A 14,723-nucleotide genomic window follows, 5' to 3' on the forward strand; every position below is an offset into this window, starting at 1 on the left:
CCACAGAAACTAGTTCTGTAACATTCGGTAGCGTGGTCTCGTGCCTGGCGCAACCTATAGCTCCTAGTCTTCTCTTTCTTTGCACGAAAAACACCAGTTCCCTTCTCGGATGAACGAGTAGTTTCACGACAGCCGTAGGCCTAGTATTTAACTCGTTCTGGGCCCCTCTACGTTGAGTCTGAAAGTCTCCGAATCATTCGTCGAAAACTGCAGGAGGACTTACTCAACGAAGACACATATCATTCCGCTCGGCTGTAAGACGTCCCATCCTAATGCTGAAGCCCCCTCCCCTTAGTACCGAAAGCGCGCCCTTCTTTTGTGGTGGATGCCGCTCCTTCATCATTACCTTTATGACCGTCGCACCATCTGACGTTTTACAGATAGGGGCCCCATCTCTGATGAAGGAAGAGCTCTGCTATCCTAAGTGGATACCGCTTAAGAGAAAGGCCTTCGCTGCCGAGGATATTGGCCCCATCGCCCTTATAAGAGTCCCACTTCGAGATGTGAGAGCCCCCATAAGTTCTAGTCTCTTGCTCCCTCTCTATAGGTATTAAAAAGTCCCATTCACAACAGTACGAAAAATAATACTGTTTTAATACTGTCTTAGGATTAAGATTTGCCCAGCGGTAGTTTTTTTTTCAGAATATCGATGCCTCCAAGCTTACAATTAGTCCCATTATTCATCCTTATTGCTCTACTCGCACGGTCTTAATTCTTCAGTGCGGTTCTTATCACAGGATTTCTCATGTCCGGACATTTAAACCCAGTGCTTCTACTAGGAGCTTTATATGAGCTTCAGACCTAAGACTTATCCATAGGGGACACTTGGGCACCACCAAACACAGGGTACCACTAAACACTAGTTTTTATTTCCAAACTACTTGGACTATTCCGACAATTCCTTCAGTGGGCAAGTATCCCTATAGTGCCTATATAAATTCCGATCGGTCTTATCCTCTGATATTCAATGTCCAATAAAAAATCGCAGTGTTTGGTGGTACCCTGTGTTTGGTGGTGCCCCAGTTTCCCCTATGGCCTAACTTCTCTAATTGCTTATTAATCAAGATTTTTTTTGGAAAATTTTGACTTAAGATTGAATCATTAATGGCTAATAATCCATTAGAATCCGAAAAATCAACAAAATTGGTTGCTGTTTAGGATTTTGATACCTTCAGGAAATTCAACAGAACTTCCACTGAATTTTCATGGATCTTTCACGGAACTTCCACGGTGAAATTTCAAGTTGTCCTCGAACTAAAAAAAATGTAACAGTAAACCAATGTTTATCAACGTATAATATTGTTTTAAGTTAATTGTGTATTGATTTCTCAAATGACAATCAGTAATTAACACATGCCCTTCCGGGTTCGATCGGGATACATTGCTGATGCGTGAAAAGGTGGAAAGTTAATTCATTTATTAGCTAATTTTCCTTTCACCTCTTTCACGTCCACTTTATGGTTTATTTGTCCATGAAGGTGGATGATAGCTCACAAAACATCACCACAAAATCCTGATTGATTGAAAGACAATGATTATAGGGGTAGTGTGGAGAATGGTCAATAAATGTGTGAAGATTCGTTCAAGAATTTTATGAGGGATTTTAATGAGGTGAGAATTAGTTTATCGAAGCGAGAGAGAAATGATGAAAGAATTCCTTCTTTCAAAAACTAAAGAGACACATAGGGGAAGTGCTTATAATTTTGGACAGTCTGCATATAAGCATCGATATCCTAAGTTTGAAGTGCCATATTTTCAATACTAATTGACTTTTCCTGTTACTCTCTTTTCAGAAGGATTGTTTAGAAACTTGGCAAGCTATTTATCATCTTATTTTTACTAAAATTAGTTTTAATACGTTTAAAAATGAATTGATATGTAGAGGTGAATTTGACTCTTATTTTGGACAACTTGGTTATTAATTTTTACAACTTGTCTGTAAATTTGGACAGATAATCCGCCTCAACAGGATGCCCATTGTTCATCATTTTATGAACCAATCTTACCAAGTCCTCTTCCTGGTCATGTAAAGGAAACGTGGAATGTCACAAGAAGCCCAGAAACTTTCCATATCATTCATTAAAGTGAGTTGACTTCGGTACTCCAAGTACGTGCGGATTCGCTCATTCCCTGCCCTTTCCGGGAGCCTTTCAAGGCATTTCTCACTGCATCTCTTTCGTAGAGATGATGCTCCTTCATTTCTCCAGGCATTTGTCCAACCTAGTCATCACAAAAGCTAAAACTTCACGAAATTTCGTGAGAAAAACACTTGTCCAAAATAAGAATCATCACCTCACTGGTGAATGTCTTAAAAAATCTCCCATTTTTCACACGAAAAATATAATTCACAAGGCAAATCTCACTTCAGGTCAAATGTACAAATCATCAGTAACGTGAATCAACACAATATTCAATGAATATTCAATAATATCACTCAAAAACAGCGAACAAACTTTGTTAGTACTTCACCAAAACTAAATAAGACTGAAGTAAGCCACGAAGTTCTGTCATATTTCTCGTAAGCAATTGCTCACACTGAATTTTCAACAAAGCAATTTCAACTCAAATCATATTCAAAATTTAACGTATTTAGTGTTAAAATCTTCCGAAAAGAACAAATATTTAGATAGAATTCATTATTCATCAAATATTGGAATAAAAATCCATCATTTTAATCAATTTATTTTTAGTGTCCAATGTTATCCTCAAAGTGTCCAAAATAAGAAACTGGACAAAATTAGAAGCATTTCCCCTACACAATCTCAAAGAAAAAAAAATTGTCAATCTGTACAATGTAGCAGGGCAAAGATATCATAAATGTACTGAACAGGTACTAGTTTCCGATAATGGAGACATCAGTTAATGTTGGTGTACCGTTTTAAAAATTGAATCTCAAGTTCGTGCATTACATACCTTTGGAGATATAGAAACAGATATTGAATAGCGTTTTGCTATGTTAAGTTATAAAATGTGCAATAGTGAAGATGAGAGAAGTTGTTGTAAGTGGAAAAAAAAGAGGTTGAAAGTGCTCAAGAAGGATGCTTAAGACAGTGAGACAGTAAAAAGATGAGGAAAAATGAGAAAATAGTGTTTTGAATTCTCTATCACACCAATGTTAAAATAATTTTTGCCACAATAATCTCCTTCTCCTCTTTTAGATGTATAATAGAGTGTCATGTGAAAAAACATAATTTTATCATGACCTTTTTAATTTAAATGCCATACAAGTAATTTTCTTATGGTATTGCATCTTTTTGCAGGCATGTGCCCCAAGATATGTCTTTCACACGATGTCACCGCGCAAAGTTGAAAGAGTGGAGCCCGTTGGAACATGCTATTTGGCAAAGAGCAATCTCAACGAATTTACAGAATATTCACCGTGTCGAACAAGTGAGTTTCAGTGTTAATTTCCATATTAAACATGTTTCTCTAATTTCACACTTTATTCCCTTGGTATAATTTTCATCCCATTTTCTACAGAGCCATAAACTCTTTGCCTGATAATATCGATTATCAATTGGAATAACTTATATTATATACATAATATCTCTGTGAAATGCTGAAACGTTAGGACTAAAGGTCAAGTCATTGCGGAAATGGGATGAAAATGAAATGCAATAATTTCATGAATGGATATTTTGTATACGAATGTGGGCAAATGAATTCCCATATAACTTTGATAATTTAGTGTCATATAGCTGCATGTTGAAGAGGGATTTATAGGGCTACAAGACTGGGTCTTGCTTTGCTGTAATTCTATATAAGCATGGATGAAGATGGAGAAGAGAAAAACCAACAAATGCGCACACTTATTCTCAGTATTGGGGTCTCTTTTGCAGTCAATTCGTTTCGTGTTATCAAATATTTCTCGGTGGTTATTGTACGTGTACGTTTTATAAGCAAATTGGAGGTGTAGCAAAACTAATTGAGTATTATTGGCGATTAGAAGGTCTTAATTTCCGTGATATTGTATGACCTTCGTCTATAGGGAAAATATTGAAATGTAATTTAGAAAATAATAGTTACCAATTAGTTTTTTTTTTTGTATTTCATTTTAAACTACAGTATTACGTTAAAATTAACGAGTTAATCTGTAAGTTAAACGAACAACTAGAATTAAACTTTGGAAAGAGTGTCACACCGAGCTAGATTATAAACCGTTTTCCAGATTGTAGAGTGCATTCCACAGATTGTCGGGAAATCAGCATTACCTCCGTCTTACCCACGTTCATAAGAATACTTACCCACGGTGGAGAAGTTCAAGTATCTCGGGGTGTTATTCACGAGTGATGGTAGGATGGAGGCAGAACTCTCGTCGCGAATCGGTCAGTCTTCTGCAGTTATGAGGGAGCTTGGCAGAAGCGTGCTGAGGAAGGCCGAACTTAGTCGATCGGCTAAATTATCGGTTTTCAAAGCTGTGTTCATTCCTATTCTCACTAATGGTCATGAGATTTGGGTAATGACCTAAAGTATAAGATCGCGAGTACAAGCTACCGAGATGAAGTACCTTCGAGCGGTTAAGGGAATCACTCGTCGAGATCGAGTGAGGAATGTGGCCGTTCGTGAGGAACTAAGAGTCGAGGAGCTGCTTCTTCGGTTTGAGAGATCACAACTTCGATGGTATGGACATGTTCAGCGCATGAATGAAGAAAGATTCCCCAGAAAAACTATGCAAGCTAATGTGAGGAGACCTCGCCCTCGGGGCAGACCTAGGACAAGATGGCTGAATAAAATTCAGGATCTTGCGTGGGAGCGCCTTGGGATCGAACCTGAACAGCTTCCTGAAGTGGCGGAGGATCGACAAGCGTGGGCTGCTAATTTGGATGTCATGGGCCCGCGACCCCAATAGGGATAATCGGTTGAAAATGAATGAATTTTCCAGATTGTGTTACAATTTTCCCATGTTCCTTAAATGAATCGGGGGAATCTTCGTTAGGGACTACCTTTGCGAAGAGCAGGTGGTGAACAGTTGACAGTTCAGCACTGATAAAAACTGTAACGTCTTGGACAATTCTTCTCTCAACACCGGGAACAAGGACAAAGTTAATTATTGGCTTACGTTCTAGTATTGCATTTTTCCAGGTGTATTTGTAAATGTCCTTGTGCTGGAAAAAGGTATTCATGATTGAATAACCTTAGATTGTACTAGAAGTCCGGCAACATTTTACCGTTCGGGTTCTCATTCTGGGTCTCAAATTCGCTGTAGTTCCTCTTATTTTATCGTGACTACTTATAATTGAGCGCTTTTTCTGGAATTTACAGTGACTTTGACGCCCAAATCTGTCGATAATTTAAATGACATTTTGCCCCATATGCCCGATTGAGAGAAGGTCTAGTGGATATCTAATTGGAACCTTTTTGCTTCGTTCTTAAGCTCCTGGTGCTTTCCTGTGAGTGAAAAGATATTCCATGTAACCATTCTGAAGTGCAGTTGTCGTCGTGGTAGGCTTGCCAAATCTGATGTCACTCCAGAACCTTTTCCGTTACTTTGGTGCTTTCCGACCCCGGGACCAGCGGTTGGAGCAATATTTTGTCCATTGTATCGTGTAGATCGTTTCGGGTGCAATCTGTCCATCATCCGAGGCTTTTTGTTGTGTTTTTTTTTGCTGGCAAGTTACCGTAACATCAGGGTGCAAGCCTAACGCACAGGTCTCCATCCGTGGTGGAATTATTCCACCACGGATGAGGAGACAAATCATCTCCAAGAGAGAGATGGCCAAGGTTCTTTCTGAACCGAAGCATCTTCTCCACATGGTCACAAAAAAAACAAAGAGAAAGAGCTTTTGTCACTCTGTCAAACCACTTGACCAATCTTCGGAGGAGGCCAGACTCAATCTGTGGAAGGAAGTGTTTCCACCAGATTTTGTCGAATTAAGAGAAGGCCTTCCTCCTGGTGGTGACCAAGACTGGAAGACATGGATTCTCAATTGTTTGAGAAGCGTCGTAGCATATTTGAGATACAATTGACTCCGAATGTGACGTCCTATGTGACTGTTGGGTGTTGGGTGATCCAAACCACCCTCCACTTCTGTGTGTCCGTGTCGTCTGCCTCATGCGAAGTAGGGAATTTTATGATGGCAAGTCCGCTATTTATTTTTTTAAATCCTCGAAACGATTAATATTAACAGGCCTCTTTACCCAGGAGATACGAGTTTTAGAGTGGTCCGCAGTCTAGCATTCACTAAGAACATCTCGTTTACGAAAAGATGCCGATACGTGCCTGTATTTATTTCCATACAAACTATAGCCAGTTCTAGAATCAACTACAGCCATTCCCTATCCGCCACCTGGAACCGGGGACGTGCCCGATAAGTACCCCAACAACTACACGTTTATAATTTTAAATACTGACCAAAATTTGTTTGCTGTCCAAATTTAAATGTATGCTTTAATTAAAATCTTTTTGAATTAAGAAATGTTAAATTAAAAGGCTCTTTTAAACATATTAACATTAGTATTAGGAATTGTGTACCCAATTTCGGGCAGCTTGCAATATCGGACTCTTCTTTTGTTTCTCAAAATTCCATAAATTTTTAGTTTTTTCTCAATTTTCAGAGGTTGTACAATATCTCAGAAACAAAAAAAAACGATTGCTAAAGAAATCCAGAAGGGCAAGGGACTTTAAAGAAAAACTTGGTGTCCGATATATCACTTAAAGCCATGTCACTATTTTTTCAATTTCAAAAGTATTAAAAATTAATTGTAGAACAAACAAACATAAACTTCCTTTAAAAATTCTAAAGAACACCCCCGAGAAAAGTAATGAAAAATTACAATTTGTATTAAAAGTCTTGCTTTTCGAGCTTGGAGCTTTGGGGCTTATATGACGCCTGTCCGAAATTTTTCACAGTGCCGATACTCTTCTAATTTGTGAAAAAAGGATATTTAAGAAATCTTTTTTTTTGTAATTTTCTTTACAGATCTGAGTTTTTTTAGATTTTCAGTGTGATAGATCACATTTCTCAGTCATCAGACTATTGTGGATCGTTTATTATCTGCCCTTCAACACTAACTTACAAGTCAACAATACCTCTTCAGATTAACCTTTCCTAATTAAGCATATCTGAAGAGGTGCTTTTTACTGATTTTGTAAGCGATTTGTTACTTAAGATAGCGTCAGTCAAAGACAATATCTCGAATCATTTGGAAAACATCTCGATATTTTGATTATGCTTATATACAGGGATTGAGTGAAAATACTTGTAAATCAGAGGCAAAATTTTGTCTCCTCATTCTCTTTTACATTACATTTTATGGCTTCCGGAGCAGGACGAGGGGAAAAAAATTGTGATGGTGTGTGAGAGAGATCAGTGTCGGAAATTGAAAGAACAAAGTTCTGTTCGTGTTAGCTTCTTAAGAAGTCAACTGAGGGAAGATAATCCCTTACGCTTCAAGTGACACTCTTTCCCAAAATATTTTCTTCCTTGTTCATCATGTGTAATTCAAACCGGCCCTCTGGATCGGGATAGGTCTTAGGGCCCCTGTGTATTTGGAAGAGGGTGGATTTTATTGAGAGGTCAGGGTAAATAAATCAGGCAGAAAAGAATTGGCTACAGTGGAAGAAGAATGACAACTATAATCTAATGAATATTCTTCTCACATGTGCTATATCAATATGCGTTGGTGGTGTCTTTTATTTTCTCTCCTCCACTCTTTTCTCTCCTTCAACACTGCATTAATTTTTCAATAGCTCGTTAACGGATTCATAAGACGAATTGAGAATCACTTCAGCGCAATATTGTGTGATATTTTAATGTCTTCCTCTAGTGTATTGGGGCTATCATCGTCAAGGATCTTGTCAAGCGGGCTTCAGTGCTGCAATATCCAAGGTATGAATACTATAAGAATAAGGCTAATAAAGTAACTCTAAGCCCCCAAGGTGTTTTAACGAGATTGCACATCATTATTTACCATAGTTTCCTCAATTTGCAATAAAAGCTAGATTAACATTTTGAACTGAAGTCTGGGAGATAAAATTTGCAAATTTCCTGATAAGTTTACTTTTTGTGGTAAACCTTTTAATGACGTCATTATAATTTTAAAAATATTGTTTTCGAATGGCAAAATTACTACATAAAGTAATTAGTAGGGGGAGGTAGGGCTATATTGAGCTGGGGTTACATTGAAAAGTCTATTTTTCGCGCGTTTCTATACGGTAAAAACCTTTGGACACTGACCAAAATATTGGAGCAAATTTTCTTAAGAACAAATTTGTACCTACAAGAGATATTTATTTGTTCAAATTATTTTTTTCACAGTTTTATTACGAAATATAGTAAGAATTCTGTTGGATTTTTCTCTGGGAACCGTTTTGATACGATGGAATATCAACAAATTTGAGTCGATTTCGTTTTATATAAATATGTTCCTAAAAATTGGAATCGAACATAGAAATTTTGTTACCATTGTCGGGAACAAATTTGTGTAATTTAAAAGTCTTCCCCGTTTCGTCTAACAATTAAGGCCTATACACTCAGTCCCGGCATTAAGTCCTTCGGGAGAATGCACCTGATGGAATTATGCACGTACAATTATGCAAGTTTGCCTACCCTTGGCAGTCAATATATGAAATCATTTTTGAAATACGCCTGAATGTATACTATGTTTCGACGCGGGAAATTTGAAAACATTTTGCTACTTTTCAGAATAAAACTTTAATTTCTTTTATTAAGGTAAATTTTTTAAATATTCTAACCATTTCTTAAAGAACTCTGACCAAAAAGTACTGTTTGTTAATGCATTTCTACTAAGCAGTTGAATCTTTTTGTTTGAACTACTTTTACTCCGCGGGAAATTCGTTCTACGGCAGATTTATTCAAAAGAAAGCCCCTGCAGGTATGCAAATTTTCTCGATGCATAATTCCATTTAGCGCGTTTTTTTTCGGTCCCGAAAATGTGCATAATCCCGAGACGGAGTGTACTTCAGTCGAGATGGATTTCGGTGGCGAATGTTCATAAGGATTAAGGAGTCAGCAGGCGGGGAAGGGAATCTCGGAAATCTGGAATTTAAAAAAGTCAAACCATAAATATTGTAGTTCGAAAAATGCCTGTGTCTTTTTGTTTCTTCTAGAAGGTACAAATTTGTTCCAAAATTTTCGGTGTCCATGGACGACCTAATTTTTGGAACAAATTCGTTACTAATGTTCAGTATTTTCCTGAGCCTCGTAAAAAGAACAAGATTGTGTCAAAAATTTGAGTGTCCGTGGATGAGCTGATTTTTGGAACAAATATGTGCCGAATTTTTTTACCGTGTAAAGGAAACTGGGCATAATTTAACGAAATGTTATTTAGATACACAAAACAATATTGGATCTTAATTAAAATTATGGCTAGGACCGTTAAAAGAAACTTCCTTTTGAAATATGCGACAAATAGCGTTTTCACTATAGCCCCAGTTCAATGAAACCTTCCTTTTCCCTATGAGCTCTTGACATAACATACAATGCCCAAAGCACAATAACTTTTGTTTTGTAAACATGTTTTTGACGTTTCAGTGAGAATGAGTGAAATCTAGATCAAGTCATCTAGTTCACTCTCAGGCACTTTCGAAAACATGTTTACAAAACAAAATTAAAACTGCTCTCTCTTGGGATTCGAGCAGTTAAAATATTGTGAATGAAATTTTGCCATTTTTGCTATGTCAAATGACTAAAGTATGTTTACAAAATAAAAGTTGTTATAACTTGGACATAATCCCCAGTACACAATGACATTTGTTTTGTAAACATGTTTTCCAAATCTCTTTGAAGGTGAGCGAGATTACTATATCAAGATTTCATTTACTCTCACTGAAAAGTTAAAAACATGTTTACAAAACAAACGTTATTGGGCACTGAGCGTAATGCCTAATGCCCAACGCACAATAATTTTTGTTGTGTAAACATGTTTTTGACATTTCAATGAGAGTGATTGAGATCTAAATCTTGTCATCTCGCTCACTCTCATAGGAAACTTTGAAAACATATTTACAAACAAAAGTTATTGTGCGTTGGGCATAACGCACAATAACTTTTGTTTAGTAAACATGTTTTCAAAGCTTCCCATGAGAATGAGCGAGATGACTAGATTAAGATCTCACTCACTCTCGTTGAAATGTCAAAAATATGTTTACTAACCAAAAGTTATTGTGCGTTGAGCATAATGTCCAGCGCACAATAACTTTTGTTTGTAAACATGTTTTCAAAATTTCCCATGAGAATGAGCGAGATGACTAGATCTAGATCTCACTCATTCTCACTGAAATGTCAAAAACATGTTTACAAACAAAAGTTATTGTGCGTTGAGCATAATGCCCAGCGCACAATATTTGTTTTGTAAACATATTTTGACATGTCAGTGAGAGTGAATGAAACAGAGATCCAGTCATCTCGCTCTCTCTCACGGGAAATTTTGAAAACATGTTTACAAACAAAAGTTATTGTGCGACTGAAAGTGTCGCAAATCCCGCATTTAATTTCTGAGCATCAAATCGCATCAATTCTGGGTTCACTTCGGTTTGTTTGCACTACTATGGCACACGAAAATGTCTACCAACACTCAGTCCCGGCATTATGCACTTCGGAATTATGCACCTGACGAGATAATGCAAATACAATTATGCAAGTTTTCGTACTTTTGAACGTCAATATATGAAATCATTTTTGAAATACGCCTGAATGTATACTATTTTGTGACACGGGAAATTTGAAGGCATTGTGCTTATTTTTCAGTATAAAACTTTAATTTCTTTTATTAAGGTAAAAACTTTAGCAATTCTAACAATTTATTGAAAAACTCTGGCCAAAGAGTATTGTTTCTTGATGATTTTTTTTAAACAGTTGAATCTTTTTGTTTTGACTACTTTTAATCCACTCGAAATTCGTTCTACTGTTGGTTCATTCAAAAGAAATCGCCTGCGGTTATGCAAATTTTCTCGATGCATAAGGCCATTTTGTCCGTTTTTTTTTTTTGGACCCGAAAATGTGCATAATCTCGGGACAGAGTGTACCATCCATAGTAGAGTAATCCGTGACAACGCATTTTTAATTCTATTTCGTAAACGACTACCAAACTTCATGTGATTGCAGTATTTTTTGTTGAAAAATGTCAAATGTATTTTCATAAATTAGAAATGATTTATGACTATTATTAGATCCATGATTAACCACTATTATTTTTCTAATGTTATATTTGAAAATTTAGTGAATCAAACTAAAAACTAGATTGAATAGTCCCTTAGTGTCATTTTTCTCTCAAAATATGATATTTAAACAAAAAATATTAATGTGATGTCCATTACCAAACAATAGATTTTGTATTTTATTGAACTTATAGTCATAAATTTCTGACGTCGCTTTAAGATATAAACAATAAACTTTTAAAGGTTTGCTGTCAACAGAATGAAGAAATAAGCTTTTATTTTCCTCAATAAAATCTTCTGAGCCAATTATTATTATTGCAATGAAAGAAATTGTATTCAAATGATTGATCTCGTGTTGAGACATTTTTTTCAAGTTGAGCATATCAAAATAATGAGAAGTATATTGCTTAACTGCCTTGACTCTGGGTCGTCGTTCGAATCATTACTCTCTTCAATTGTTAGGATATTTACACTAATATATTTTTTCTTGGCCTTTCTTTTTTCATCTTCATCCGCTTTTGTTCTTCCACCATATGAAAACAACAACGAAAAATATTCATGATCAGAATGGTGAACGAGTCTTCATTGGTGCTCCTGGCAGCTGGTATTGGCAAGGTAAAAGACAATAGAGCAATATTCCTTATACTCTTGATGCATTTTACATTTTGCAATATGATAGTTGAAGAAATTATCTTTGATCTCAGGGAGGTAATACCATTTGAATAACGTCTTTTATTTTATTTTTTTAATTCAATTTTATAAATTATTTTTGTCTTATAAATAGCACAATTTATCTTACTTTCTTTTTTAGTAGATTATTTGATAGTTTTTTTTTGAGTTTTTTTCTTTATTCTATCACCATGAGTTGTAGAAGTTGAAGAGATGTTTTTTTTTGACAATGTAATTAATAAGGATTTTTTCTTCACTCTGCGGAAAACCACAAATTAATACCTTATTGTATATTTTTGTGTGATCCTCGTGCCTGCGCCTGTTGTGCTCCTGCCCCATCATCAATGAAAAAAAAAATACCAATCAAACAAACCATATTGAATGCTGCTCAATCATCCAACCCTTGTCTCCGTTTTACACATGATACTCTTGTTCTTCCGCCACATAATACACCAATAAACCCCCTCAAAAATACGAAAAAAAACATTTATATTGGGAATATCATCAATAATGAATGAAAATTACACAACAACAAAAAACCTACATTGATCTTTTTCCCCTTCAACAATATCATATTTAATTACATTTAATAAATTACAACATTATGAAATATAATTCCCAATTGACATAAACATTTTGATGAAAATGGTTTCAAATTGATCTGTCTTTCGCGGAATGTAGGACAATTGTATTCAATACGCGCTGGAATTGATTATCCATATAAACCACCAAGATATGGACAGTACGGCGAAGGAGGTAATCAATCATTCAAGCACTGCAAAAATTCAGCCTCTATATATTTTTTAACAAAAATTTTTTTAATTTTTTTTCTCTAAACATTTTACATCATATTTACCAAACAGTTGTACAAAATAACACGTGACAAAAACCGCTGATTCGCCGGTATTAATCGAGCTTCTTTACAACATTTTTATTATAACCATCAATTGACACATTTTTAATTTTTTGGATTTTGGTTATCATTATTTTCGTTCCATTTACATTTGTGTTTTACCATTTTGTCACAGTGAAAATTGTGTTTAAAAAAAGTGTTCATTCATCAATTGGCTTCTTGCAGTTTTAACCCTTAAAAAACATTTCACCCATTTTACGAAATTCTAAAGATTAGCTTCTTTTTTTTAGAAAAATCATCTGTAGGTCGATTGGTAATCCTATTGTTGGAATTCATTTGTTTCATCCTCTTATCAGTACGATGATTTATCTCATTATTCATTTCCAAGTGTTTTCTTTCTATCCAACTCCCTCATCATCATCATCCTTCATTATCTTATTTACTTTTACTCAAAGATTTTCCTATAATAGAAATCAACTCAATGATTTATGTCTTTGGATTAAATTCAACCTAAACCTCAAAACCTAATAAATAAAGCTCAAGTCAGATAGAAATTTTGCTGTTTGTAGTAGTAATTATTAGAAAATGTTTGTCATCTGCAAAAGAAGTTTACTCGTTGCAATGTTTAGCACAAAATTTGAATCTAAATTTACAACGTTATTTTTTTATGTATTTTTACCGATTTTTTCAATTTTTGTGAAGAAATGTTTGAATTTTTAAGTAAGCTCCGCCCATAAATAATTTTATCTCATTTTCTTCTTTATAATGGCCAGCGCACAATAACTTTTGTTTGTAAACATGTTTTCAAAATTTCCCATGAGAATAAGCGAGATGACTAGATCTCGATCTCACTCACTCTCATTGAAATGTCAAAAACATGTTTACAAAACAAAAGTTATTGTGCGTTGAGCATAAGATTACAGCAAACACAAGAGCAAACAAAAGTCTGTTTTTTTTTATATTTGAGACAGAAAAGAAGGGTATTATGTCATCCCCGAAACAAAATATTTCAGTCTAGCAAAGAACTGAGTCTACCAAAAGGCCGCACCCATTACAGATTAGGCCGCGCCCCCAATTACTTCTTTTATTTAACTTAGCCCTCTACATAACAATTACCATGTGTCAAGTCAGGCACCGAAAATACGCTTTTATAGCATTTGAAACGCATTTTATAGCAATTATTCAAATTTACCTTCAGAAGAAATGTCAGTAAGACTACGACTAAATACACTAAAGCAATTTTAGATGAATAAAAACTTTATAGTCGCAGTAAATGTTATGACCGAGAGAGGGATATATGTTTTTAAATATTATTTTGCGGAAGTCAGTTCTTTTTTAATTAATTACAACAGTCATAATTTGAAATTCACAGGTCGATTCCCCTCGTTAGAATAGGACCGAAAAGAGAGCATTCATGTGAAGAAGGAGATCGGTACATTACTGGTTATGAACCGATTTGAAACGATTTATAAATCACTGAAAATATTTCCAAAAATACATCCCAGGGGTTATTAAATTCAATGTCGTATAAAAATTAGTTATCGGAATTACCGGATCATTACCGGTTCAAAATCGATTGGTACCCATTCAGTGTTTTCGGAAGTTCCAAAACCTTTCGAACGAGCCCAAACATGATCCCATTCGGTTGATAAATGCGCTCTCTAGACCATTTTTAACATTTGACCTTGAAAAGCCGTTAATGGGAATAATTCAATGGGATTTTTACACATCACGGGTTTCACATTTATGGGCCCTGGGATTATGCATATCGGAATTATGCATATGATGGGATTATGCAAATAGACTTATGCAATATTGCTTACTATTAGGAGCTCATTTGTAAAATCAATTTTGAAATTCCCCTAGCGTGGTGTCACCACTTCTCGCCAGTGACCAACTTCTCGCCACCTATAGCTAAATCGAAGAAAAATCATATAATACGAGTAATAAAAAGGATATCAGGAAGAAAAGGCAACGCTGAATATATTTTTTAATAATATTGTCCAAAATAATTGAGTTTGGGCATTTTCAAGTAGGTGGCGAGAAGTGGTTATTTTTGAATTTTTAATAAAAATATTTTTT

General features: G+C 35.4%; 1 protein-coding gene across 2 annotated transcripts in view; it reads left to right on the plus strand.

Moving 5' to 3' along the window:
- LOC129808011 (integrin alpha-PS2) overlaps positions 1-14,723 on the plus strand; it is a 61,249-nt gene that overhangs the window by 29,371 nt on the left and 17,155 nt on the right. Inside the window, exons 4-7 of one of the 2 annotated variants that reach the window (XM_055857654.1) lie at positions 3,261-3,390; positions 7,768-7,829; positions 11,686-11,734; positions 12,470-12,544. In XM_055857654.1, coding sequence (XP_055713629.1) covers positions 3,261-3,390; positions 7,768-7,829; positions 11,686-11,734; positions 12,470-12,544 — 316 coding nt within the window. The remainder of the gene's footprint in view (positions 1-3,260; positions 3,391-7,767; positions 7,830-11,685; positions 11,735-12,469; positions 12,545-14,723) is intronic. The other variant, XM_055857655.1, reaches the window with a different exon arrangement.

The sequence above is a fragment of the Phlebotomus papatasi genome, chromosome 3 (genome assembly GCF_024763615.1).
Source record: "Phlebotomus papatasi isolate M1 chromosome 3, Ppap_2.1, whole genome shotgun sequence".
In the NCBI taxonomy this organism is placed as follows: Eukaryota; Metazoa; Arthropoda; class Insecta; order Diptera; family Psychodidae; genus Phlebotomus; species Phlebotomus papatasi.